This window comes from Bos taurus, chromosome 17, assembly GCF_002263795.3.
Source record: "Bos taurus isolate L1 Dominette 01449 registration number 42190680 breed Hereford chromosome 17, ARS-UCD2.0, whole genome shotgun sequence".
NCBI lineage: Eukaryota > Metazoa > Chordata > Mammalia > Artiodactyla > Bovidae > Bos > Bos taurus.
The window spans coordinates 6153372-6181351 of NC_037344.1; the positions used below are offsets into that span (position 1 = coordinate 6153372).

At 45.7% G+C, this 27980-nt stretch overlaps 1 protein-coding gene and 1 non-coding gene across 4 annotated transcripts in view; both read right to left on the minus strand.

Moving 5' to 3' along the window:
• The window catches only part of FHIP1A (FHF complex subunit HOOK interacting protein 1A), a 308163-nt gene that overhangs the window by 52748 nt on the left and 227435 nt on the right, over positions 1-27980 (minus strand). For all 3 annotated transcript variants that reach the window (XM_002694315.7, XM_005217478.5, XM_010813681.4), the window contains one exon: positions 27103-27189. In XM_002694315.7, coding sequence (XP_002694361.1) covers positions 27103-27189 — 87 coding nt within the window. The remainder of the gene's footprint in view (positions 1-27102; positions 27190-27980) is intronic.
• Positions 23078-23142, minus strand: MIR2404-1 (microRNA 2404-1). Its single transcript, NR_036333.1, has one exon. It is a non-coding gene; the product is annotated as a microRNA 2404-1 (primary transcript).

The following is a 27980-nucleotide window of genomic DNA, read 5'->3' on the forward strand; positions in this document are numbered from 1 at the left end:
CCATTCGGAACAGCTGCCTCGTTCAGGCCCCCACCAGTCCCAATCCTGGCACCATCTCTTCTCCGGTCCAGACTACCCCGCTGTTAGCGAACCATTGACTGAAACTGTACCCCTTGGCCAGGCAGATGATGACCACTTGCAGGAGTTGTCTCACAACAGGAGGTCCTGGTAAGGAATGTGGTGCCGCTGTTGAAAACTAACCGGGAGAATTCAGAAGGAACCAAAAGGGGGAAGCAGATGCTGGCCCAAAACGTGCCTCATAAAGCTAGCTAGAAGAGTTTAGGCTACCCTGGCGGCTCAGATGGTAATGAATCCACCTGCAACACCAGAGACCCAGGCTCGATCCCTGGGTCGGGAAGACCCTTTGGACAAGGGAACGGCTACCACTCCAGTTTTTCTGCCTGGAAGAGTCCCACGGACAGAGAACCTTGGCGGGCTACAGTCCATGGGGTGGCAGTCAGACACCGCTAATCGACCAACACTTTCACTTCACACCTCAAAAAGAGGGAGGAGACACCACCCCATAGTATGTCCTGTCAACCTTCCAGACTCCTCTGCACTGGAATCCATCTTGGCAGACAGACGCGCAGGCCACAGGGAAGGCCCCTGAGTCAGACCAAAGATGAGCCAAGCACGATGATTGGCCAGAGACAACCTGGAAACTAAGCCCATCACCGTAAAACCCGAGACTGCGAGCCGTGTGTCAGAGCGGTCCTCCAGGCTCCCGCACCCTGCTGCTCTCTGCCCTGGTGCCCCTTCCCAATAGTCTCTTGCTTTGTTAGCACACCTGTCTCCTTGGACAGTTCAGTTCCGGGTGTCAGACAAGAGCTGACTTTTGGGCCCTGGAAGGCGGCCCTTCCTGAAGCACCATGGCACCAGTCATGCCTTATATTAAAGTAATCCCCACAAGTCACATTTCCCCTTCTTCCCTGCTAACCCCCATTCTACACTGTGCAAATAAAAATGTCTATTCTAGTGCCTTTGAGGTAAACAAACAGAATATACACAAGATGAGTCACCAATGGAATTAACTCTTCTAGGGAGCAACTACACTTGAAGGCATTAATATGTGATGAGACTAAATTATGGCACGTTGGTTATGTGAGGATGAAAATTCTAAGTTTCCCAGGCGGGACCCCTGTTAACACTGCTTTTCCACACCCATTCTCAGTCCACAGGCACAACAGCTGGACACACGGACCATGAGGCTACTTGTATTTCAGGGACCATTTCCAAAGGAGAGGGAAAAAGTCGTTTATTACTATCATTATCATTAATTATCACTATTATTAACAGTATCAATAATTCCAGAAACAGCTGCCATGTATGGAGACCTCGCTCTGTGGCAAGCATTGTGCTAGGTGCTTCACACAGGAGTTAATTCACCTTGGCCCTGAGGCCAAGGTATAGGTATTAGGGTTCTCATCTTACAGATTAAAAAAACAAAAACTGAGCCTCATGAACTTGCCCCCAAAGTCCACAGCAAGTGGCAGAGACCAGATTCATGAGAGACCAGATCTGCTTGATACAAAATTTCATGTTCTTCACACAATAGGTCTGTCTTGCAAAAACCAAGACAAGAATTCTAACAATTCCTTGACATTCTCATCCCTTTGCCCTCTGAAGACAGAGCAGAAATACTTTGAAACTGAATAGCTGTATCAATTATGTGGACCGATCACGGTCAAAGACACTGTTTCCCATTGAAAGAGTTCAAATGATGGCATCTCAGAGGACCCATGCACTCCCTGCCCTTTTCCCACCTCACCCTTCCTCTGATTCAGCTTTGCTTCTCAGAAGTGACCTGCTTCCAGCGACAGAGCAGGACTTACTCCAGAAAACACTTTCTCCAAAGAGCTCTCTAAGCACCCTAATCCTGGATACCAACGTTCCCACTGCCATCAGGACAAATGCCAACAATATACAGTCAACGGCCTCAGATGAGGACAATTACAAGAATAAACTGCTTATGTGTCAATAAAACTGGGAGGAAAAAGCACTCCCTTCTGGCCTCACTGCCCCTGGCGACCCAGATCATATACCATAACCACCTCCACCAGCACCAGAGAGAGCGGTGAGCATGGAGTCACTAGACATCGTGACGACGTCCTTACTCCAGTCACAGTACAGTATAACCACTGCTGGTCCCAAAGAGAACACTGGCTTTCAAATACGGATCTCCAATGTTCAAACTGGATTTGGAATCCAATGGTTCACAACACACTTTCAGAGACATCATAGAGCAGTGGTTCTGAACCCCAGCTCCATGCTAGAATCACTTGGGGAGCATTTTAAACACACCCGGGCTCACATCCCACCCAGATCCAGATAAATCAGACTCTCCAGGGGTGGGGCCAGGCTTCCCTTGTTGATTCCGACATGCACCAGGGTGAGAACCACAGTCAGAAAGGATGCTGACACTGCACAGGAGCTAAGGGGGCACCTGAGACATCACATTTCAGCTGCTGGAGTAACAAAGGCAAAAAAAAGAAAGAAAGAAGTCCAGCTTTTGCGGAGCATACTCTGTAAATATAAAGAGGATCACCACATCTTTTAAAAAGAAAACTCAGCTGCAGAAGGTAGTGAGCATTTCAGATCTCAGGGCAAAGTCAGTGAAGAGACCTCCGCACTGTGTTGCTCACTCAGTCATCAAGTTACCCTGCTTGAAAGACTCCATCTTCTGCCACCGATCACGTGAGATAAGTATTTTGCGGAGCTTGAGAAAAGCTTTTAAATCTCTATTGAAGGAAACAAAAGAATAATTTGGAAGCATCCCAAAAACTTCATTTATCCAACTGGGTAGAAAAATACTGCACATTTACTGAAAAAGTTAATTGGCCAAATTAGTACTAGTGGATTTCCCAGTAATAATAGCAGGATTTGACTAATTCCCAACTATTATGGGAAGACCCATTACAGAAGAGTTAATGTTTTGAATTAATGAGTAAAACAATCCAAGCACTGCTAGAAAATATAGGCTGATATACTACCTACCTCCTAACCCTCCTTCCACCATTAAAGGAGCTTCGGCAACAGCCTGGTCATGGAGGTGCCTCGTTCTGAGCACAGTTCGGTTCAGTTCAGTTCAGTCGCTCAGTCATGTCCGACTCTCTGCGACCCCATGAATCGCAGCACACCAGGCCTCCCTGTCCATCACCAACTCCCAGAGTTCACTCAGACTCACGTCCATCGAGTCAGTGATGCCATCCAGCCATCTCATCCTCTGTCGTCCCCTTCTCCTCCTGCCCTCAATCCCTCCCAGCATCAGAGTCTTTTCCAATGAGTCAACTCTTTGCATGAGGTGGCCAAAGTACTGGAGTTTCAGCTTTAGCATCATTCCTTCCAAAGAAATCCCAGGGCTGATCTCCTTCAGAATGGACTGGTTGGATCTCCTTGCAGTCCAAGGGACTCTCAAGAGTCTTCTCCAACACCACACTTCAAAAGCATCAATTCTTCGGCGCTCAGCCTTCTTCACAGTCCAACTCTCACATCCATACATGACCACTGGAAAAACCATAGCCTTGACTAGATGGACCTTAGTTGGCAAAGTAATGTCTCTGCTTTTGAATATGCTATCTAGCTTGGTCATAACTTTCCTTCCAAGGAGTAAGCGTCTTTTAATTTCATGGCTGCAGTCACCATCTGCAGTGATTTTGGAGCCCCAAAAAATAGTCTGACACTGTTCCCACTGATTCCCCATCTATCTCCCATGAAGTGATGTTCTGAGCACAGTGAGGTCCAAAGTGACCTCACCCTCACCCTGGGCTGCCACCTTCACTCTCATGATATAAACAGAGAGCTCCATGTGAGACTCTGCAGATTAATTAAGTAAAAGATTGTTTCTCTCTTCTTTTTAAAACCGGGCCACCAAAAAATTAAACCCAAGAGCCTCTTCTTAGATCCACTAGATGGTGCAAGCTCTCCTTTTGGAACAGACTTACCAGGAGGAGAAACTCAAGCAGGACATCAAAAAATGACTATGGGCACACCCAAGCAGTCCTCGGCACTGCAAAGGTGCCCGGATGGGAAGGGATCTGCTCCCTAAAAAATCTGTCCATTTTGCAATTAACAAAAGCATAAGGAGAATGTTTGTAAAGTCTGCATTAGGAGCTCAGGAATTAAGTTATGCCATGGAAGGACTCATGCAACTAAGATTTACTCCGAGGAGGGTAAAGGGGGGAAATGATACTGAAGCCTCATATTCTGGAGATCTCAGTTGGGTCCAAACTTGGCCACAAGCAGCTGTGTGAGCCTGAGAAGTCACTTAACCCCTCTAGTCCTCAGTGTTTTCCGAATAATGAGGAGCTGAGGCTAAACCATCTCTAGGTCCAGCACTGAACTTGAGTGCACGTAACGCATTACGTTTCTATCTCCAGTTCAATCTCTGCATTTTAGATGCGGTGAGAACTTTAAACACAAAGGCTAAGTTTCATGAAATCTATCCAGTCTGAAATTTGTTTACACTAGATATTAACTTGCTTACTGAAAAACTGAGGTGTTATTCATTTACTGAAAAACATTCATAGAGCACCTTTTGGATGCCAAGCATTGGGTCTACACTGTGTCAGGGAGTAAAGACATAGAGACAAATGAGAGAGCCCCTCACCTCTGCTCCCACATGGCTCCTCCACGAAATCAAAATCTAATGGACTTTGAAGTTCTCAGCTTCAAAATGCTAAGAAGAAAACTGCCCAGCCAAATCTACTAGTTCTATTAAAGCATGTAATACAAATATCAATATCATACATCTTACCCAGATAGTTTGATGTCTTGATAAATAACCATGGCGACGATATATTGTCAATATTTTAAAGTTGATATCTCATAGGCAACTGAAGCCAAAAACAATAAGGAAAAGCTTGCCCACTTCATATAATTTCACTTCTGGATGTGGAGCACATGTTTTAAACATGAATCCATCACCAATTCTTCACTAATATTTTTTGTTCAGGTTCCTTCCACTTCCTTCTATAAAATATATCTTCCTTCATACTTTTCCAGCAACATCCATCTTGAAGGTGGTCATTTTCCTTCTGGACCCCACAACAAATAAGTGTCGTCTCACTTTCAGCAAAAGACAGCTCTAACCAATCTGAAACACCCCTTTTCCTCAAGCTCCTCACTTTCCCGATAGCTGTCAGGGAAACATCAGCTCACCAACCAGATGGAGCACAACAGCTCTGAACTACTCAATCTCTCCTCAGCTTTCTCTACTCACTCTCTCAGCTCTGAACTACTCAATCTCTCCTCAGCTTTCTCTACTCACTCTCTCAGCTCTGAACTACTCAATCTCTCCTCAGCTTTCTCTACTCACTCTCTCAGCTCTGAACTACTCAACCTCTCCTCAGCTTCCTCTACTCACTCTCTCAGCTCTGAACTACTCAACCTCTCCTCAGCTTCCTCTACTCACTCTCTCAGCTCTGAACTACTCAACCTCTCCTCAGCTTTCTCTACTCACTCTCTCAGCTCTGAACTACTCAATCTCTCCTCAGCTTTCTCTACTCACTCTCTCAGCTCTGAACTACTCAATCTCTCCTCAGCTTTCTCTACTCACTCTCTCAGCTCTGAACTACTCAACCTCTCCTCAGCTTTCTCTACTCACTCTCTCAGCTCTGAACTACTCAATCTCTCCTCAGCTTTCTCTACTCACTCTCTCAGCTCTGAACTACTCAACCTCTCCTCAGCTTTCTCTACTCACTCTCTCAGCTCTGAACTACTCAATCTCTCCTCAGCTTTCTCTACTCACTCTCTCAGCTCTGAACTACTCAACCTCTCCTCAGCTTTCTCTACTCACTCTCTCAGCTCTGAACTACTCAATCTCTCCTCAGCTTTCTCTACTCACTCTCTCAGCTCTGAACTACTCAATCTCTCCTCAGCTTTCTCTACTCACTCTCTCAGCTCTGAACTACTCAACCTCTCCTCAGCTTTCTCTACTCACTCTCTCAGCTTTGCTCCACACACACCCCCTGACCTACTCACCACACCTCTGGTCACACATTCACTCATTTATTCAAAAGACAGCACGATCGCTTGTTCGTGCTCAGTCACCCAGTTATGTCTGACTCGTTGCAACCCCATGGACTGTAGCCCACCATGCTCTCCTGTCCATGGGATCTTCCTTCCTTCTCCAGGGGATCTTCCTGACCCATGGATGGAACCCGGGTCTCCAGCTTGGCAGGTGGATTCTTGACCACTAGCACCACCTGGGAAGCCATAATGCTGCTGCTGCTGCTGCTAAGTCACTTCAGTCGTGTCCGACTCTGTGCGACCCCATAGATGGCAGCCCACCAGGCTCCCCCATCCCTGGGATTCTCCAGGCAAGAACACTGGAGTGGGTTGCCATTTCCTTCTCCAATGCATGAAAGTGAAAAGTGAAAGTGAAGTCGCTCTGTTGTGTCCAACTCTTAGCGACCCCATGGACTGCAGCCTACCAGGCTCCTCTGCCCATGGGATTCTCCAGGCAAGAGCACTGGAGTGGGGTGCCATCGCCTTGTCCGGGAAGCCGTAATAGGGCACAGTAACTACTGACCACAGGGCCGTGTGCTAGACTGCTGTCATAGTGTATGTTCATAAAGGGGTACAGGCATGCACATGTATGGTCTCTACACTCACGGCATTTACCCCCTGGTTGGACAGCTAAGACAAGTTAATCCCATAATGATCACACAAGGAGATCTGTAAGTGCCATATGAGTGATACCAGCCAAACTCTAAAGAAGTGAGGAGTGGGGACTTCCCTGGTAGTCCAGTGGTTAAGACTACTGCACCCTTCAGTGCAGGGGGACATGGGTTTGATCCCTGGTTGGAGAGCTAAGATCCCACATGCCTCATGGCCAAAAACCTAAAACTTAAAACAGAAGCAATATTGTAACAAATTCAACAAAGACTTTAAAAATGGTCCACATTAAAAAAAAAATCTAAACAAAGAAGTGAGGAGTGATTGCCTACTTCTGGCTTGATCATGAAGACTTTCAGAAAGAGGTGACATATGGTCTGGACACTGGAGGATGAGAAGGATCTGGAAAAGTCCAGTTGCAGGAGAAAGGGCAGCTCACAGAGCAGGAGGCACAGGCTTTTAACCAGAAGGCTATTTCACACTCAGTGTACAGCAGTGGCCTGGGAGAACTGGAGAAGAGTCTATGGAGAAGGCAGGAAGAGGACATTTGGGATCGGCCTGGGAAAGAGTCAGAGTTGGGCTCTATCAGGTAAACGTCTGGGTTATTTCTCCAGTACCTGGATGCCTACAGCTCTCTACCCAATTCCTCCAGCAATGTGCCAAACGCCATACTTGTAGAGTTAATAACAATGGTATTATAGTACAGCGCCACAAATCAGAGAAAGCACTGCTGGGTCGTCTACAACTATCATCTTCCAACAGGTATGCAGTGAACACAGAGAAAGTTACCACAGAGCTAACATGCGCATAGCACTTACGCTGTGCCAGACATCACTTTAAAGTCAGGCAATCCTCATGAATCTACAGGGTAGGCACTACTATCAGTGCCCCCACTTTACAAATGGAAAGGAGAAAACTGGCTCAGAGAGGTTAAAGGTTCTGCCCAAGGGCACCTAGCGACAAGCGGCAGAGCTTGGATCCTGACCCTGGCCACCTGACTCTCAAGTCCACATCAGACTGAATCCTCTTCAGAGACCTACTCACTGAACACCACTGCATCTGGGTTTATGTCAATGAGCGAATATACCTGCCTTGCTCTCTGCTCTCTTTTCTATTTACTCAGCAACATTTTATGGTTTTTGTTTTTGTTTGTTTTGGCACAGCAGTAGATACGACATTGTAGAGACAGGAACGCCCCCAAGACACCACGAAGCTATCAACACCAAGGTCATGCCACCATGAATCCTATGGCCAGTTATCTCACTCTCTCTTCTGTGAATACGCAAAACAAGGGGAAAGATTTAGATTTTCACTCATATAACAGTATGGCCAGGCCTTAGCTGCACACACACACCCTGCACGCCTTACCTGGAACCCCATATCTACAAAACATCCAAAGACAGTGCTCAAGCAGGCCGGAGACCTAGTGCAAGACCGTAGATACTCAAGAAAACAAACAGGTGGACGTTCCAATGGCTTCTAATATAATCTACCTCCACCTTCTCAGACACTTTCCACAATAAGTATTAGACATTTCATTTTGCTCCACAGTTGCTCCACAAGTTACAGTTCTGGGATACACAAGGGACTCTCTTAGGCGCTTCTCCATATTGATAAGGAGAAAAGTGCATTTGTATATGGGTGTAAATATCTGTATGCATCATCTTTCCACTTCATATGAAGAATGTGGGAAGTGCAAAAGTAATCATTGTGGCAGTCAACCCTGCAAAACCAGCCTATCCCTCTTTGTTGTGCAATCCCCAGCTACAACCCCCTTTTCCCTTCTGCCCATAGCGCCAAGGTGCCAGCAGGACCAGTGGAGTGGAGTGCAGTGCCTTTGTAATACTCTGGGTATACATGACATCAGCGAGTGGCCAGTATTCCCACTGCCGAGCTGACAGCACTTGCACTGGGAAGGAGCTTTTACGGTACTGACATTACTGTCCGCGCACCTAAATAGCATCACACAGGAGAGGAGCAGAGGAGATTTCAGGGTGATGAGCAATGGTGCTTGCACAGCATCCTGAACTATGAGGGGGTATGTCCCTCAGTCAAACACCATCTGCACGTCAGGGGCAGAACACACCCTCACCACCCAACAGTCCTCTTGCACTACTCACCTTTAGACACTCTGCCCACTAAGTCTTTACATTATGCAAAACATTCTCACCTATGTCATCTGCTTTGTTGGCTAAAATGGCCTGAGCATGAGGCAAAGCAGACCTCATGCCCCTGTTAATACCTTGCTCATTTGGAAGAGGCTCACGGCTTTCCCAGGTGTTACCTGCCTTCTTATCTGACGCTTCCCACAGCCTTGGGAAACTGACAGTGGTGGATACTACACATGAAAAACTGAGTTCTTAAGAAAGTTACGATCTTCATAATCGTGCATCACACTACGGCCCATGTCTTCCGATCCTACATCAGTAAAAGAGCACGAGGAGCCACGTGCCCACAGAAGGCTGCAGAAGAGCAGCAGGGTCACCCGAAAGCAGCCCCTGGCACACCTGGGAGCTGGCAGACGTGCAGACGCCAGGGCTACAGCCCAGCCTGTGAGAGCCAAACCCCAGCCCGTGGGAGGCTGCGGGCAGGACGCTTCCAGGGAGTCATCTCTGCACACTGAAGTCCAAGAGGCTCTGACACCGAGAATTAGAACGAACAGGGAAATACCTCTACGGACAACTGAATAGATACCATGTTCTGAGGGAATGAGTCAAAAGTAAACCCAGAGTCATGCTGTCTATGAAATAACATAAAAAAGCAGATAAGGAACAATAAGTAGATTATCTAAAATCAAAACACTAGAGTACTGGGTTGGCCAAAAAGTTTGTTTAGGTTTTTCTGTAACGGTGTACCGAAGGAACTTTATGGCCAACCTAATAGTGTGTGTGTGTGTGTGTTAGTGGCTCAGTCGTGTCCAACTCTTTGCAACTTCATGGACTGTAATCTGCCAGGCTCCTCTGTCCATGGAATTCTCCAGGCAAGAATACTGGAGTGGGTAGCCATTCCCTCTTCCAGAGGATCTTCCCGACCCAGGGATCAAACCCAGGTCTCCTGCATTGCAGGCACATTCTTTATTGTTTGAGCCACAAAAATGGGTAAAAAAAAAAAAAATATTCACTGTCCAGTAACATACAGTGTCATGGGAAGGACATCTCATTTAGAGATTCAGCTGGTTAGCAGGTAATATATGTATTTAGTACTAAGTGTCAGAGGCAAAAAGCTCGTTCAATGCAGCATCTCATTTGCTCTTCACAAGAGCCCAATAAGGTAGGTATCATTATCCACAGATAATATATACACACAGGTGAAGGTACTTGTCACAGTCACGCTGCTAGTTAAATACCAAAGGGTCAGAAGTCCAACTAAGGTTCACCTCAAAAGCCATTTTTTTTGCAACATTAAACTAGATTGCTTCCCCAAATTGTACTAATCAAATACAATGCATCAATAGAATGTATTAGATGGCACACATTTTCAGTTTTCAATTAATAAGTCAAGTATTTCCAAGTCAAAGCCTCTTATAACTGTCAGTGGAATCTCCTAGGTCTATTTAATAGCCGGCTCTCACTGGCTACAGCAATTATTAATTTAGGCTGTCTGGAGCTGGTCCGCTTAATATGAACTTCTCCATCCAAGTTTAACAGTGTGCTGTCAACCCACGCCCCATAGCTGCAGGCCCACGACAGAACTGGGCTTTTAATTACCTCATGCTGATGGACGCCAGGGACAGTCACATCCAGCCTCTCTGCTGCCACACAAGTCTCCCGCGAGGCCCAGGGTGAACAGGGACAGAACGACTGCTGGAGCGCTGCCCCTGCGTCCCGGATCCTCAGTCACCCCTGGACTCCCAGCGCTGGACAGGACCACGAGGCTGTGCAGAAGTCTGAGGTGGCAACCGGCGCCCTAAGCTCACCCCTCCCAGCCCTCGGCCGTGCCTGCTGCCAGCCAGCCCTGGAGGGACCCCATCCCCTGGCCCTGGGGCCCCTGAGCCGGCTCGGAGTCTGCGAGACCTCGGCAGCAGCTTCCGAGAGGAACAACCTCATTCCTCCAGTCCATCCTAAGAGCCCTTCGCCTCATACAGACCAGCTGTCCGCGGGCCCCGGCTGGCATGCAGCAATGCTTTCAGCGCTGACGAGGATAGAACCATTCCAAGTAACTGCTCTCCTCCGGGCATGGTGAGAAACCAAGTTCCACATGCACGGGGAGAGTTCACCATCACTCCAGGAAAGGAGTAAGGGGCTAGCAGAGAGGAGCAGGACAAGCCTTCTGTGACTGGGGAGGCTGGGTCCGTAAGGTAGGGAACACATCTGAAAAAGCAAATTGTTCAAATGCACAAATAGAAATACCCAAGGGAAAGACAAAAATATGATCCCGCTGGAGTTCTGGGTATAGACCCCACCCCCGCCAGAGCTGGAGTCTAGCGTGGAGCTCCACAACTCAAGGGAAAACTGCAAGATTTAACAAAGAACCACCACATTTGGAAAATGAAATCTAAAATTTCAGGCCAAGATGGTATCCTAATTTCTTCATCAATTTCCTGTGGAAAGGAACGACCTGATCGATGAGGTTTTACAGCATTACTGGAAACCAGACATAGAATGTCCAGGGGTCTGTCTTCGGGAGGTGATGCAGGTAGATGACAGATGAGTGCCCGGGGTACTGCCTCGCCAGGCTCCAGACGCGACAGGAGGAAGTCTCCAGAAGAGTATGGGGCTGTCTCTACCCTCACCACCCCAGCCCCCTCCACTGTCGCCAAGACTAGAGATGCATGAAGGAAGACACATAAGTGACATTAAGTGACAGCCTGCTTGGCCTGCTCCTCACTGGAGACTGAAAACGCCAGCAGAAGAGGTCGGTATAAACCTCCTCTCCACTGGGCACCCGATCATGGCTCATTCACATTTATTAATGATGATAATTTGAAGATGGCATCTAATTGCGCCTAAAACCTTCAGTCACTAGTTTCACTGGGCATGAGAGTCAAAAGCACGCCTGGCTGCTAAGAGCCCCGCTGGCCCAGTTCACCACAGACACACTAAGAGCAGGCGGGGACTCATGTGTGGCTGCTCCCAGACTCTCAAAATCTCCATCTTCTCCAATCCCCAAAAAACTTCCATCCATCAGCCCAAGTCAATAAGCCATGAATTACTGAGCTCACGGAATACGGATCATGAATATGTATGCACATGTTTGGAAGACAAGATTCTCAAACAAATGGGCTCCGCAGCGGTTTACAAGAAACCGGCACGTGTCTTTAAGAGAATGGCTGAAGTCAGTGTCCGCATGTATACTGCTCAGACAGGGTTTCAGCACACAAGAGATGGCGGAAAAATCAGTGTTTCTGGTGGGTTTTTTGCTTCTGTTTTTCCAAGTGCACTTGCATGGAATAATTTGCCGAACAAAACATTGCTGCTATTCTCTGCAAAATCCAAAGGTGCGGACGCTCTTTGAGGTCACGGTTATTGCAGCCAGCTCCTGTGAGCTGCCTGTGGAAAAGCATGGTGTGTCATTCTTTTTCCTTCCATCCATCCTTTACTTCAGCACACTCCTCTCAAGGTCTCAGCCTCCAACCATCGCGGTGAGCCCAAACTCCTGCCCTAATTCCCTCACAGTCTCCAAATAAAAGAGCCAAAATAACCCTCAGAACAGAATATCCAAGTTCACGAGACACTTGACGAAAATGACAATGCGGAGCCCAGCAGGCTCTTTGTGCGGCCCTCCCTCTCTTCTAACCCTGCCGGGTGGCGCTGAACCCACCTTTGGCTGCTCCTGCCAACAGTCCACTGGCCTCTCTCTCGCCAGCCCTGGGCCCCCAAACCACACACCTGGACAGACTCCCCTAAGCTGCTGACAAAGCCAACCAGCCTGCTCCGCTTCCGCTCTCGTCTGCGGCTCCTCAGTCTGATCACTACATTCCGGAAAAAATGGGGGGGGGCGGGAATCTCTCTCTACCTGCGGACCTTCTTCCACTATTATTATCCTCCTTTAACATTTATGAATCACCTACAATATACAGGGCACCATGCTAACCCCTAGAGTTGGGGTTAGCACACTTTCTGCAAAGGGCCTGAAAGTATTTCAGGTTTCATAGTCATATACAGTGTCTGTCATATACTGCTTAAAAAAAAAGAAATCTCTAAAAAGCATAAAAAGTTATTTTTTAAAATTGTGGTAAAGTACACATAAAATCTGCCATACTAAGTGTACAGTCCAATAGTGTTAAGTATATTCATACTGCTATGCAACCAACATTGCCAGCCATCTCCAGAACTCTCTCCATCTTACAAAACTGAAACTCCGTATCCAATAAACAATTGCCCATTCTCCCCTCCCCCTGCCCTGGCAACCACCATTCTGCTGTCTCTATGAATGTAACTGTTGTAGAATCATACAGTATTTGTCTTTTTACGACTGACTTACTGCACCTAGCATAATGTCCTCTGGGTTCCTCCATGCTGTATAACAACGTGCTACAATGTCCTTCCTCTTTAAAGCCAAGTAATATTCCATTGCGTGTATATACCATGTTTCTGGCTAATTAACTACCAGTCAGATCAGATCAGTCGCTCAGTCGTGTCTGACTCTTTGAGACCCCATGAATTGCAGCACGCCAGGCCTCCCTGTCCATCACCAACTCCCAGAGTTCACTCAGACTCACGTCCATCGAGTCAGTGATGCCATCCAGCCATCTCATCCTCTGTTGTCCCCTTCTCCTCCAGCCTCCAATCCCTCCCAGCACCAGGGTCTTTTCCAATGAGTCAAATCTTCGCATGAGGTGGCCAAAGTACTGCAGTTTCAGCTTTAGCATCATTCCTTCCAAAGAAATCCCAGGGCTAATCTCCTTCAGAATGGACTGGTTGGATCTCCCTGCAGTCCAAGGGACTCTCAACAGTCTTCTCCAACACCACAGTTCAAAAGCATCATTCTTCGGTGCTCAGCCTTCTTCACAGTCCAACTCTCACATCCATACATGACCACAGGAAAAACCATAGCCTTGACTAGATGGACCTTTGTTGGCAAAGTAATGTCTCTGCTTTTGAATATGCTATCTAGGTTGGTCATAACTTTCCTTCCAAGGAGTAAGTGTCTTTTAATTTCATGGCTGTAGTCACCATCTGTAGTGACTGGAGCCCAGAAAAATAAAGTCTGATACTGTTTCCACTGTTTCCCCATCTACTTCCCATGAAGTGGTGGGACCAGATGCCATGATCTTCGTTTTCTGAATGTTGAGCTTTAAGCTAACTTTTTCACTCTCCACTTTCACTTTCATCAAGAGGCTTTTTAGTTCCTCTTCACTTTCTGCCGTAAGGGTGGTCTCATCTGCATATCTGAGGTTATTGATATTTCTCCCGGCAATCTTGATTCCAGCTTGTGTTTCTTCCAGCCCAGCGTTTCTCATGATGTACTCTGCATATAAGTTAAATAAACAGGGTGACAATATACAGCTTTGACGAACTCCTTTTCCTATTTGGAACCAGTCTGTTGTAGAGGAATGTAAAAACCATAGTTAACTCTCAGGATAAATAGAAACAGGCCACAGCCCAGGTCGTAGTTGGCAAACCCTGCTGTAGAGACACCAAAACCTACAACACAGGCCAGAGGTACTGCAATTTTCTTAGTCTCTGGCACCTTCAGTACATCCATCATTTATTCACAGCACCCTGAAGCCAAGAGAAATACCCAACCATCCCATCTATTAAGTATTTACATCCAAACAACTTAATATGTTGTTAAATCCTAACAGCTTAACTCCTGTTGGGCAAACCTCAGAATCAGACTCAACACTGTCAGCCTCAGAAATTCCACCAAGATTTTCACATGATACTTGCTTTTAATCACAGCATCTGACAAAAACTCGGTTTGGCAAAAGTAGGCTCGGGTTGAAAGGTATGTATATTTAACGCCAGAGCTGATTTATTTCAAGTTAGTTAATCCACATGGTGTCTGACAGGCGTCACTGTGTTTCACTCATAAATGTAGGCAATTTACACTGGGCTCCCCCTCCACCAAGGCCCAGGGTTCCTCGAAACACTGTTGGAGAACTGCAGATACAGACTGTCCTAAGGGTTTTAGATAGAGGTAGGGAAGCAGGATCAAATCCCAAGAACACGCTGAACGAGAGACAGGAGTGTCCAATGACCACACAGACACTAGCCACGGATGCTAGAAGAGAGAGCCCAGAGCCCCCAAGTCAGGGACAGCTGAGGAGGGGGTGGGGTCTAAGCTGCCCCTTGCAGAGAGAGTGAGACTCGAGAGGAGAAGAGTAAGTACAGGAGAGGCCCCAACGCCAGAACAAGGAGGGCGTGAAGCAGGGACCTGTAGCTACGTGCAGACTGATGAGACCTAGGGGATCAGTCACTCAAGGCTGAGAGGAAAGTGGACATTTAAAGTGTCTTTAGGGACTTCCCTGGTGGTCCAATGATTAAGAATCTGCCATGCAATGCAGGAGATGCGGGTTCGATCCCCGCTGGGGGAACAAGGTTCCCACATGCTGCGTGACAACTAAAGCCAAGCACCGCAACAAGAGTCTGTGCGCCACCACAGTGAGAGAGCCTGCGTGAACAATGAACAAACAGCCAAACGAATACACAATTTTTTTTTTCTAAAAAAAGATGCGTTTCAGTAAACTTAATCTAGCAGTTATGTGTGCGACAACCCGGAGAAAGAAGTGGCTGTGATGAGACCCAGTCGAGGTATGTGCAGAGGGTGACCCGCAGGGACACTGCCGGGAGAAGCAGCAGAAGTGAGCAGGGTAACACAAGCATATGGGATCCAGGGAGACGGCACTGATGGACGCATCTGCAGGGCAGCAGTGGAAACAGACACGGAGAGCAGGTGTGTGGACGCAGCAGGGGAAGGAGCGGGTGGGACAGACTGAGGGAGTGACAGAAACACACACAGCACCAACTGGAAACAGACAGCAGGTGGGAATCTGCAGTGTGACTCAGGGAGCTCAACCCAGGAGGGCGGGTCAGGAGGGAGGGGTCCTATGCATACCTCTGGCTGATTCATGTTGATGTTGGCAGAAACCAACACAGTACTGTAAAGCAGTTATCCTCCAATAAAAAACAACAACAAAAAGAACCTTATGGTACAAGGCTGGCCTTAGATGAGGGAGGAGTATGAGAAGAGATTCAGGAATAACCAAGGCTTGTAGACCAGGCAACTGGGGGGAAATGGTGTCACTCCCACCAAGGAGGCGCACAGAGGCCGTCCTAAGGTGGCCAGGGAGAAACAGATCATATGAGCGTGGCTTTGACAGTTTAAGTCTGAGGGCGAAGCAGGTCATTCAGGCAGAGATTCAGCTGGTAGTTGATTCCGGCTGATCAGCAGAGCCCAGGCCCTGGGCACGCCCCCATGTAGGGCAGAAAAGGAGAGGAGTCAGACAGACTAAAGGAGAACAGGAGGCTCTGAAGGGTGGAGGTCAGAGGGAAAGCAGACAGCTCCGGTCTAGGAGTCAGAAGCCTCAGGTTTGTAAATAAAGTGATTCTTTAAAATTCCAATATTTTAAGCAAATGTTTAGAATGCATTTAATGACTTGGCTTCCCTGAAGGCTTAGCAGGTAAAGAATCTGTCTGCAATGCAGGAGATGCAGGAGAGGTGGGTTCAATCCCTGGGTTGGGAAGATCCCCTGGAGGAGGGAATGGCAACCCACTGTATTAGTCTGGCCTGGAAAATTTCATGGACAGAGCAGCCCGGTGGGCTACAGTTCCAGGAGTCGCAAAGAGTCAGACACGACTGAGTGACTAAGCACAGTTACCTGGCAAGGGGAACACCAGCAGTTGTACCTGGGGAGCAGCGATGCGGAGGCGAGTGTAGATGTGTGCTGACCACTCCCATGTTCCCGTCTGCACCTACTCTTTTCACCCTGCTCTGTATGCGCCATTTTCTTCTCCAGGATTCCCTTGCCACCTGGATTCCACTCGGGTTCACCCAGTGGAGACCAGGCGATGAGAGGGAGGAAGGAGAGTGAAGTTGGACTATCTCCTGACTCCATCATAGACTGGTTGTAACCCACATCCCAGGATCCTGGTTCTCATCAAGGGGCCCTCTCCATTCAGCCCTCCGATCCTCCAAACCTTCAGTCCCAGGGCGGTAACCATGGAAATGCCCAGAATACGGCCACAAATTCTTCGACACTCTTATCATCTCCCATTGAAAGTGGGCAGACTTGGCGACTACTGTGAACAATACAACAGGCAGAAGTGACATCGCTACAGAGTCCAGGCTGGCTGCTTCTACTGAGGGATGCGAAGGCAGACCAGTCCCTGGGAGCTGCAGGCCTCCTCTGATGGCTTTTCTCATATCGCACAGAAGTCTCGGACACTCCAGCCAACCTCTGCCTCCTCCCTTCACCCAGGCTCAGATCTGCAGCCTGACAACTCGCCCAGCCCTCCCCATCTCTCTTCCTGCTTTCTCCCTCACAAGCATTTCCCCTAATAAAACCCTTGAACATGTAATCTCATTGTGGCATCCTCTTCTCTGAGGACCCAGACTAATATGACCATCCCAATAAATGTTTAGGCTTGAAAACTGAGCTTTGATATATTAAACATACAGACAGAAACAACAGAACTTGCTCTTGCTGAATAAGGGCGGTCCCATTAATCAAAGGTCATGAATAACCAGCTTTAGACAATGTGATGTCGGTATCTGTGGCTGGATCTAATTCCTAAATGAACCGTATTAACATGGTATCATTTTCTTTAATATGATTTTTACAAAGTATGATTTTTACCCATCTCCAGAAATGTGTCCTTTCCCAAATGTCCAAAATAGGCTCGAATCCCTTATCCAAAACCCTGGAAACCATGTGTATTTTGTAATCCAAAACTTTTCAAAAAGTAATATATACAGACATCTGTCATATCTGACATAACAAACCAGCAGGTCCAGGGCAAAACTCTATAATCATATGTTAATATGTCTTCCATGAAACATACAAGCTAATGTTTGTATATAACACAAGTGATATAAAAATGAATAACCTTGAGACAGATCAGGTATGGGTTTGCCACCAAATGAGTTCAGCAAAGGTCAGATTCTGAGAGTTAATTTTTAGGTAGGTTAATAAGGAGCTCAGGGCTCTCAAGAAGGAGAAAGGGACAAACTTTTTTTTCCTACATTCCTTTCCCTTAGTTACATAAGATGTTTTTTTCTTAAACTCTGAGTTGTTTTGACAACAATCTTTAAAGTGTTTGTCTACAATGCGGGAGACCCGGGTTCGATCCCTGGGTTGGGAAGATCCGCTGGAGAAGGAAATGGCAATCCACTCCAGTACTATTGCCTGGAAAATCCCATGGACAGAGGAGCCTGGTAGGCTACATTCCATGGGGTCGCAAAGAGTCGGACATGACTGAGCGACTTCACTTTCACTTTAAGACTAACTTTCTTTAAGCTAGTGATTACACAACAAAATAACTCATCTTGCTCAAGGGTATGCTTTTCCTTAAATTCTGTGCTAATGATTATAGAACAACAATGCATCCTGCTTGAGGACATGTTCCTCCTTAACAAGAACCTTCTGACTAATCCTGTCATCTTAAGATGTATGTTGTGGGAGTAGGTCTGGTAAGACCTTTCTATTGTTAATAACCAATTGAAAAAGTATATAAAGCCCGACCGAAACTACCGAGTAGGGCACTCTCTGCCCCCTTCTGACATCTGTGTCAGAAGCTTTCTCTATTCCTTCTGCACTGCAATAAAACTTTTGTCACAGGAAGCTCTGAGTGCCTGAAGCCACGTCTCTTGTCCCAAAGCAAGCAAAACCCTCTCCTTCCAAGAGCGTGAATCTGACACCGTTCACCATAAGCTATCTATTGTAACACCATATGGAGCTTTCGGAACTTCTTGAAGTTTGGAGAGTGAATAAGGGATTATGGGCCTACACACACACACACACACACACACACACACACACACACACACACACACACTCTACAGAAAACTATGCAGATACTCCTTTGCCCCAACACAGAAGAGTAAGCGGCCACCCCACAGCACAAGATAAAGACAGCACAGAGACAGCATATGCAAAGGCATTTTACACATGTGCAGAGTGGGGAGAAGACAGGAGGAGATGCTCTTCACTTGTCAAGATTCCCGGCAAACCCCCCCGCCCCCGCCACCTTTTGCTACCCTCTACAAAGCGTCTGCCCGCAATGCAGGAGACCTGGGTTCGATCCCTGAGTCGGGAAGATCCCATGGGAAGGAAATGGCAACCCACTCCAGTACTCTTGCCTAGAAAATTCCATGGATGGAGGAGCCTGGTAGGCTACAGTCCATGGGGTCGCAAAGAGTCGGATACGACTGAGCAACTTCGCTCACTTCACCCTTTGTAATGACTTCATCTCTGGTTAAGAAATGCAGTGGAAACACTGTGAGTACTGACTGTGAGGCAGGAAAATTTTTAAACCTAAATGTATTTATACTATTTATGAGACTATTTATGAGACAGTGGGAGTAAGTTCACCCCTGCAAACTGCCACCATTGAGGGAGGAAACTAAAATGTTAGACATAAATTGGGAGCTGAGAGAGTCCACGGGCGAAATTTATTTAGGATATTAAAGAAGGCTCAAAGTGAGGGACACAGAATATGAAAGATACAGACGGAGCCTGTCCAGGAGACCTGAGACTTCCAGGTGTCCCTGCTGTGTCAAAGGCAAGGACACGGGCTGCGTGTGCTCCCATGGGGACCCCCTCAGAAACACCGAGCTCTGGTCTCCCCGCCCCGCTCCGAGCCCGTCCTGCCGCCCCTGAGAGGCATCAGCCACCACACAGGGAGCTGAGAGCCAGTGGAGGGGCCCTTCACCTCCCCCTGCGCCCTGCTTCTTCCTAAAACTTCTCATTCTACACGATAAAAACACAAACAATGAAAAATGGAGAGCAGGGAGGAAAATAAATTAAGAAGGAAACACTCTCCCTAGTCACTAAACAGCCCTGGGAGAAACGGTCTGCAATGGATAAATGTTAAGGAATTTTTCAGGGACAGAAATTCAGCCTAATATAGTCATGTTCTCTTTGTAATTTACATATTCAGCACTGACTGCTTCTTTCCACAATAAGCATGTATTAATAACTTGATGATTTTTACGTCCCATAGTTTAATTATGGGCATAATTGAGAACAATATTAGTTCATATGTGTAAGTGCTTTAATTTTCCCCTATGAACCACTGTCTGGAAATGTACTGAGTGTTCAACATTTTAACAAACATCATTCCGTACATGTGCTGTTTACTCAGCCTCCCAGGTCTAAGGTTCTGTGCTCAGCACTGGAGATTCCCCAGTAAACAAAGCAGGGGTGAACCCTACCCTCAAGAAGCAGGCAGAGCACTGTGGAGACGTCACCCGAGGTCCGCACTTTGAATAATTTAATTCCACTTGTGCTATGAAGGGAAGGCACTCAGAGACCAGTCAGAGCTTCCTAACAGCTCTCTGAGGCGGATCTCAACCTCGAATGTGGATAAAGAGCTATCATTAATATTTGCAACTTTAAGGTATGCTAATTAAAATAACATAAAATATCCTAGACAGATAACAATTACGATTATAACTACAGTAAGTCCCCTATCTACGAACAAGTTCTGTTCCGAGAGCACGTTCCGAGAGCACGTTCCTTAAGTTCAATTTGTTTGTAAATCCAACAAAGTCAGCCTAAGTGAAAGTGAAGTCGCTCGGGCGTGTCCGACTCTTTGGGACCCCACGGACTGTAGCCTACTAGGCTCCTCTGTCCGTGGGATTTTCCAGGCAATAGTCCTGGAGTGGATTGCCATTTCCTTCTCCAGGGGATCTTCCCAACCCAGGGACCAAACCCGGGTCTCCCACATTGTAGACAGACGATTTATCGTCTGAGCCACCAGGGAAGTCAGCCTAGGTACCCAACAAACATAACAGTTATATAGTGCTGTACTGTAACAGCCTTATAATAGTTTTGCACAAACAGTACAGAAAAAACAAACACAAAAAGTAAACACTTTTTATCTTACAGTACAGTACAGCAGTACAGGACAACATACAGGGGTGCATTTTCATCTTTGAAAGATTGCAACTGAAGCTTCATACATAGGGGATTTACTGTATTATAATAATGACTTGGGAATTTATTTAGTATCAGCCAATGAGAAAAAAGATGACAATAAATGAGGAAGAAAGTCTAAATGTGCGAGACAGTATGTGAGTAACTGTTGTTGTTTAGTTGCTAAGTCGTGTCCAAACCCGAGGTGTCAGGGACTGTAGGCTGCAAGGCTCCTCTGTCCGTGGGAATTACCGGGCCAGTATACTGTGGATAATTACTGCCAAGGAATTTTCAGGGCACCATTCTATTTTCCCATAAAGGAAAATTCTTCCGTGAAGAGGCTTACAGACCTTCAACACAGGACACCCAGCCCTCCACGAGAAGAGCAAGATATTTAACATTAAGATAACATGGAAACAGATACAAGATACAAGATATTATTTCTATAATACAATACTTCTGAACACGGAAGTAACACAAAAGCCCTAGTCAAACTAGGTACGCTGTTTGTTTTGGAAAACACCTCCCTGTGCTCAAAAGGCATTGCTGCTGCTAAGTCGCTTCAGTCATGTCCGACTCTGTGTGACCCCATAGATGGCAGCGCACCAGGCTCCCCCGCCTTGGGATTCTCCAGGGAAGAACACCGGAGTGGGTAAATGGTGAGAAAGGGGAACATCTTCCATCGAGACCTAAAGCTCTAAACAAGAACGACCACCAGCATCACAGCCAAGTTTCAAAGTCGCCATGCGCAGGTGTTCTTCAAAACGGACCATCAGACCCACAAGAGTGAGCATGTCATCAAAATGCACATGGTAGGTTGCTTCTTGCTTCTCTCCCTGCCAGGGCTGGTAATTAAATAACTTGACAAAGATCCTCCAAATTAAATACTTATATGTCTCTTTACTTAGTAAGGCAAAACTCTTTAAAATTAGAATTCTAGGTCCATGGATGTCTCTTGACATCTCACAATAGAAAATATATCCATTGATTCATTACATAAAATGAGAGAATCATAAGTGGTGTTGGAGAACACTCTTGAGAGTTCCTTGGACAGCAAGGAGATCAAACCAGTCAATCCTAAAAGAAATCAATCCTGGATATTCACTGGAAGGACTGATGCTGAAGCTGAAGCTCTAATACTCTCGCTTTTTTGATGATCCAATGGATATTGGCAATTTGATCTCTGATTCCTTTGTCTTTTCTAATTCCAGCTTGAACATCTGGAAGTTCATAGTTCACATATTGTTGAAGCCTGGCTTGAAGAATTTTGAGCATTACTTTGCTAGTATGTGAGATGAGTGTAATTGTGTGGTACTTTGAACATTCTTTGGCATTGCCTTTCTTTGGGATTAGAATGAAAACTGACCTCTTCTAGTCCTGTGGCCACTGCTGAGTTTTTCAAATTTGCTGGCATATTGAGTGCAGCACTTTCACAGCATCATCTTTCAGGATTTGAAATAGCTCCACTGGAATTCCATCACCTCCACTAGCTTTGTTCATAGTGATGCTTCCTAAGGCCCACTTGACTTCACATTCCAGGATGTCTAGCTCTAGGTGAGTGATCACAGCATGGTGATTATCTGGGTCGTGAAGATCTTTTTTGTACAGTTCTTCTCTGTATTCTTGTCACCTCTTCTTAATATCTTCTGCTTCTGTTAGGTCCATACCATTTCTGTCCTTTATCGAGCCCATCTTTGCATGAAATGTTCCCTTAGTATCTCTAATTTTCTTGAAGAGATCTCTAATCTTTCCCATTCTGTTGTTTTCCTCTATTTCTTTGCATTGATCACTGAGGAAGGCTTTCTTATCTCTCCTTTCTATTCTTCGGAACTCTGCGTTCAAATGGGTATATCTTTCCTTTTCTCTTTTGCCTTTCACTTCTCTTCTTTTCTCAGCTATTTGTAAGGCCTCCTCAGACAATCATTTTGCCTTTTTGCTTTTCTTTTTTTTTTTATATGCTGACTTTCTGCACAAAGGTTTCTTTTTATTCATAACATAGGCAAAGTTATTTAAGTCAATACATTTTTAAGGATTTTCACACATTCTGATTCTTTCCACTGCCAATCACCATAGCTCCTCCAAGGTTGTCATCTTCAAGGTAGCCCTTTCTAAAAGTTCTGCTCAATCCACAGCTGTGATGCTTGCCACAGTTGTTTTAGCTGGGCCTCTTCGATCTTCAGTGGAATTCACTTCCAAGTTTGCCACCTGTAATCTTCAAGATCCAATTTCCTCAAGCAGTTTACTATAGGATCCTGTTTAGGGTCAAGAGATGGGATCTGTCTAGTTCTTAATGACAACCATAGAAAAAAAAAGTATTAGTTACTATTGAAGATTCTGTCAAACTGACCAGTATAAGAAACTAAAAGGATACTGTATCAGTAGAAATACCAGGTCTAACATGCACAAAGCAAAAAAACCAATGATGCCAGATACTGAATTTATATCGCACTGTCTTTTGAACAGCCAGCAGGAACAAACTGCTGAATGCAGATACCATGCAGTGCAATGCTTTTCTTTTTCTTGAGGATGGTTTTGATCACTGCCTCCTTTACAGTGTCAAGAACCTCCATACATTGTTCTTCAGGCACTCTGTCTATCAGATCTAATCCCTCGAATCTATTTGTTAAACAAGATGGTGGAGGAGTAGGATGGGGAGACCACTTTCTCCCCCACAAATTCACCAAAAGATCATTTGAACGCTGAGCAACTTCCACAAAACAACTTCTGAACCCTGGTGGAAGACACCAGGCATCCAGAAAGGCAGCCCATTCTCTTTGAAAGGAGGTAGGACAAAATATAAAACATAAAAAGAGGGACAAAAGAGTTATGGACAGAGACCTGTCCTGGGGAGGGAGTCGTGAAGGAGGAGGAGTTTCCACACAGCAGGAAACCCTCTCACAGGTGGGTCTGTAGAGAGTTTTGGAATCTCTGAAGGCAACATAACCAGGAGAAAAATAAAAAAGAAATTAATACACATCTAACTGCAACTGCGGAAAAGAGAACTTTCCTGCCAAAGGCTCTAGCCTAACAACCTAATCTGCAGCTCTGCAGCCTGGCCCGCTCACAGAACAAAGGATTGAGAGAATACCAAAGGAGAGCGAGCAGGCTGCGTACAGGCCCCTCCCCACCCAGAGGCAGAGAAGCAGGCTTGGGACAGGCCCCTCCCCACCCAGAGGCAGAGAGGCAGGCTTGGGACCACCAGAGCCCAAGGCAGGGGCTGCTGCAATCTCATCAGCGCCCCAGGGAAACCCAGTGGCAGGACTGGGAGGTGAGTAAGACACAGGGTCCACCTGGGACAGTGCTCGCGAAGCATTTGGTCACCTGAGCTGCTCAGACCTGGGAAGGGCACGGAACACAGGCCCAACCCTCAGAGACGGAGCCAGAACTCTGAGTGTCTCTTGTGGAGCTACCGGTCAGCAGTGGTCTGGGTGTGGCAGACCTGGGTATGGCATAAGCCCTCTTGGAGCTGCCAGAACTTACACAGGACTGGGGAAACAGACTATTGGAGGGCACAAAAAATAACCTTGTGCACACCAGGACCCAGGACAAAGGAGCAGTGACACCACAAGAGGCTGAGCCAGACAAACCCATGAGTGTCCGGGAGTCTCTGGCAGAGGCACGGGTCGGAGGTGGCCTGCTCCAGGGTCGGGGCACTGAGTGCAGTGTGCCTGCAGGGGAACGTGTGAAGGTGTGAAGGAGGTCGCCATTATCTTCATTACCTCCACATAGCCTGGCCTCAGGTCAAGCATCAGGGAGGGAACACAGCCCCGCCCACCAATAGAAAATTGGATTAAAGATTTACTGAACTTGGCCCCTTATTATGAACTTATCATGAACTCCTTATTGCCAAATTCAGACATAAATTGAAGAAAGTAGGGAAAACCACTAGACCATTCAGGTATGCCCTAATTCAAATCTTAACAATTATACAGTGGAAGTGAGAAACACATTTAAGGGACTAGATCTGATAGACAGAGTGCCTGATGAACTATGGACGGAGGTTTGTGACATTGTACAGGAGACAGGGATCAATCCCCAAGAAAAAGAAATGCAAAAAAGCAAAATAGCTGTCTGAGGAGGCCTTACAAATAGCTGAGAAAAGAAGAGAAGTCAAAAGCAAAGGAGAAAAGGAAAGATATACCCATTTGAATGCAGAGTTCCAAAGAACAGCAAGAAGAGATAAGAAAGCCTTCCTCAGTGATCAGTGCAGAGAAATATAGGAAAACAACAGAATGGGAAAGACTAGAGATCTCTTCAAGAAAATTAGAGATACCAAGGGGACATTTCATGCAAAGATGCGCTCGATAAATGACAGAAATGGTATGGACCTAACAGAAGAAGATATTAAGAAGAGGTGGCAGGAATACACAGGACAACTATACAAAAGAGATCTTCATGCCCCAGATAATCACAATGGTGTGATCACTCACCTAGAGCCAGACATCCTGGAATGTGAAGTCAAGTGGGCCTTAGGAAGCATCACTACAAACAAAGCTAGTGGAGGTAATGGAATCCCAGTTGAGCTATTTCAAATCCTCAAAAATGATGCTGTGAAAGTGCTGTACTCAATATGCCAGCAAATTTGAAACTCAGCAGTGGCCACAGGACTGGAAAAGGTCCGTTTTCATTCCAATCCCAAAGAAAGGCAATGTCAAAGAATGCTCAAACTACCGCACAATTGCACTCATCTCACACGCTAGCAAAGTAATGCTCAAAATTCTCCAAGCCGGGCTTCAAAAATACATGAACCAAGAACTTCCAGATGTTCAAGTTGGATTTAGAAAAGGCAGAGGAACCAGAGATCAAACTGCCAAATCTGCTGGATCATCGAAAAAGCAAGAGAGTTCCAGAAAAACATCTACTTCTGCTTTATTGACTACATCAAAGCCTTTGACTGTGTGGATCACAATCAACTGTGGAAAATTCTTCAAGAGATGGGAATACCAGACCACCTGACCTGCCTCTTGAGAAATCTGTATGCAGGTCAGGAAGCAACAGTTAGAACTGTACATGGAACAGCAGACTGGTTCCAAATAGGAAAGGGAGTATGTCAAGGCTGTATATTGTCACCCTGCTTATTTAACTTGTATGCAGAGTACATCATGAGACATGCTGGGCTGGATGAAGCACAAGCTGGAATCAAGATTGCTGGGAGAAATATCAATAACCTCCGATATGCAGATGACACCACCCTTATGGCAGAAAGCGAAGAACTAAAAAGCCTCTTGATGAGGGTGAAAGAGGAGAGTAAGAAAGTTGGCTTAAAGCTCAACATTCAGGAAACAAAGATCATGGCATCCAGTCCCATCACTTCATGGCAAATGGATGGAGAAACAACGGAAACAATGAGAGACTTTTATTTTTGGGGGCTCCAAAATCACTGCAGATGGTGACTGCAGCCATGAAATTAAAAGACACTTACTCCTTGGAAGAAAAGCTATGACCAACCTAGATAGCGTATTAAAAAGCAAAGACATTACTTTTCTGACAAAGGTCTGTCTAGTCAAAGCTATGGTTTTTCCAGTGGTCATGTATGGATGTGAGAATTGGACCATAAAGAAAGTTGAGTACTGAAGAATTGATGCTTTTGAACTGTGGTGTTGGAGAAGACTCTTAAGAGTCACTTGGACTGCAAGGAGATCCAACCAAGGAGATCCATTCTAAAGGAAATCAACCCTGAATATTCATTTGGAAGGACAGATGTTAAAGCTGAGACTCCAATACTTTGGCCACCTGATGCAAAGAACCGACTAACTAGAAAAGACCCTGATGCTGGGAAAGATTGAAGGCAGGAGAAGGGGATGACAGAGCATGAGATGGTTGGATTGCATCACCAACTCAATGGACATGAGTTTAGATAAACTCTGGGAGTTGGTGATGGACAGGAAGGCCTGGCATGCTGCAGTCCATGGGATGGCAAAGAGTCGGACACAACTGAGCGACTGAACCTAACTGAACATGGCCCCGCCCACCAGAACAAGACCCAGTTTCCCCCTCTGTCAGTCTCTCCCATCAGGAAGCTTCCATAAGCCTCTTATCCTTATCCATCACAGGGCAGACAGAATGAAAACCACAATCATAGAAAATTAACCAAACTGATCACGTGGACCACAGCCTTGTTGAACTCAATGAAACTATGAGCCATGTTAGCTCAGAGGAGAGCTTAACAGAGAGTTTCAAGTGGCTACTACCTATGAAATCAAGTAGACACAAGAGTCAGTCCAGGTGCCAATGTTCATTTACACCAGCTTACTTGATATTCACAGGGCCCTACTCAAATGGATCCCGTCAGATGTAAGCTGTCACCATCATTAAGATCTGTAATTGACGCTGGTAAGGAACATGAATGAAATGAGAAGGAAAATAAAGCGAAGTCACCACCAAGTCAATGATACTGTGTCTTCCTTCCTCGGCTTCTATCAGTTGTACAAGAAACAGACAAGAGATGACATCAGCCAATCACTGACCTTATGGAGAGCTGGAGCCAAGACTGGTACCAAGAATCCATTGTAAATATAATTGACAAGCTGATTACGAATCAAAGGGTGAGCCACCTAAGAGAGAAACAAACAGTCATGAAAAAGACAATCTTTAGATCTTCTTAAAATCAAACCTGAATTCAAAAAGGAAATCCAAATGTTGGCCATTTATTTCATGGCTAAAGAATAACTGACACTTCAAACCACCATGTAATTCTTCCAGATGGTTTATCTCAGCATAAATAAATAGCCTGGACTTCCAAATTTTAAAACCAGTAATTTTAAATTTCTATTTGGAAAAAAAATGAAAAACATAATAAATAGACTGAATATGTACATGGGCTCATAAATTAAAGTCAACAAACTGGAATGGATAATTTTTGCTCCATAACTTCATTTATGTCCTATCTCAACTTGCAACTAATTTAAAAAAAATAACTGTCAAAATGGACAATTAAAACCATTCATCTTGTCAGCAGAAAAAAAATTCTCACTTTGAAATGCATTCTCTGATAAAATCATTTATATTGGGGAGGAAGGCATTTAGAAAATCTTTTCATAAAAAACAGATAATGCTAAAAAGCAGAAAACATTATCAGAGATACAACATTTCCTACATTTAACTTTCAAAATATATTTAGTATGGATAAGCCTTACTGACGTCTTTTATAAATACAATCATCCCCGGTATCTGTGGGGAATTGGTTCTGGGATGACCAGCCCCCACTGCCACAGTACCAAAATCTGTGGATGCTTAAGTCTCTTATAAATAAAAATGGCATAGTGTTTTCATATAATCTACACGTCTTCCCATATAGTATAAATCATCTCTACATTACTTTATAATGCCTATTACAATACAAATA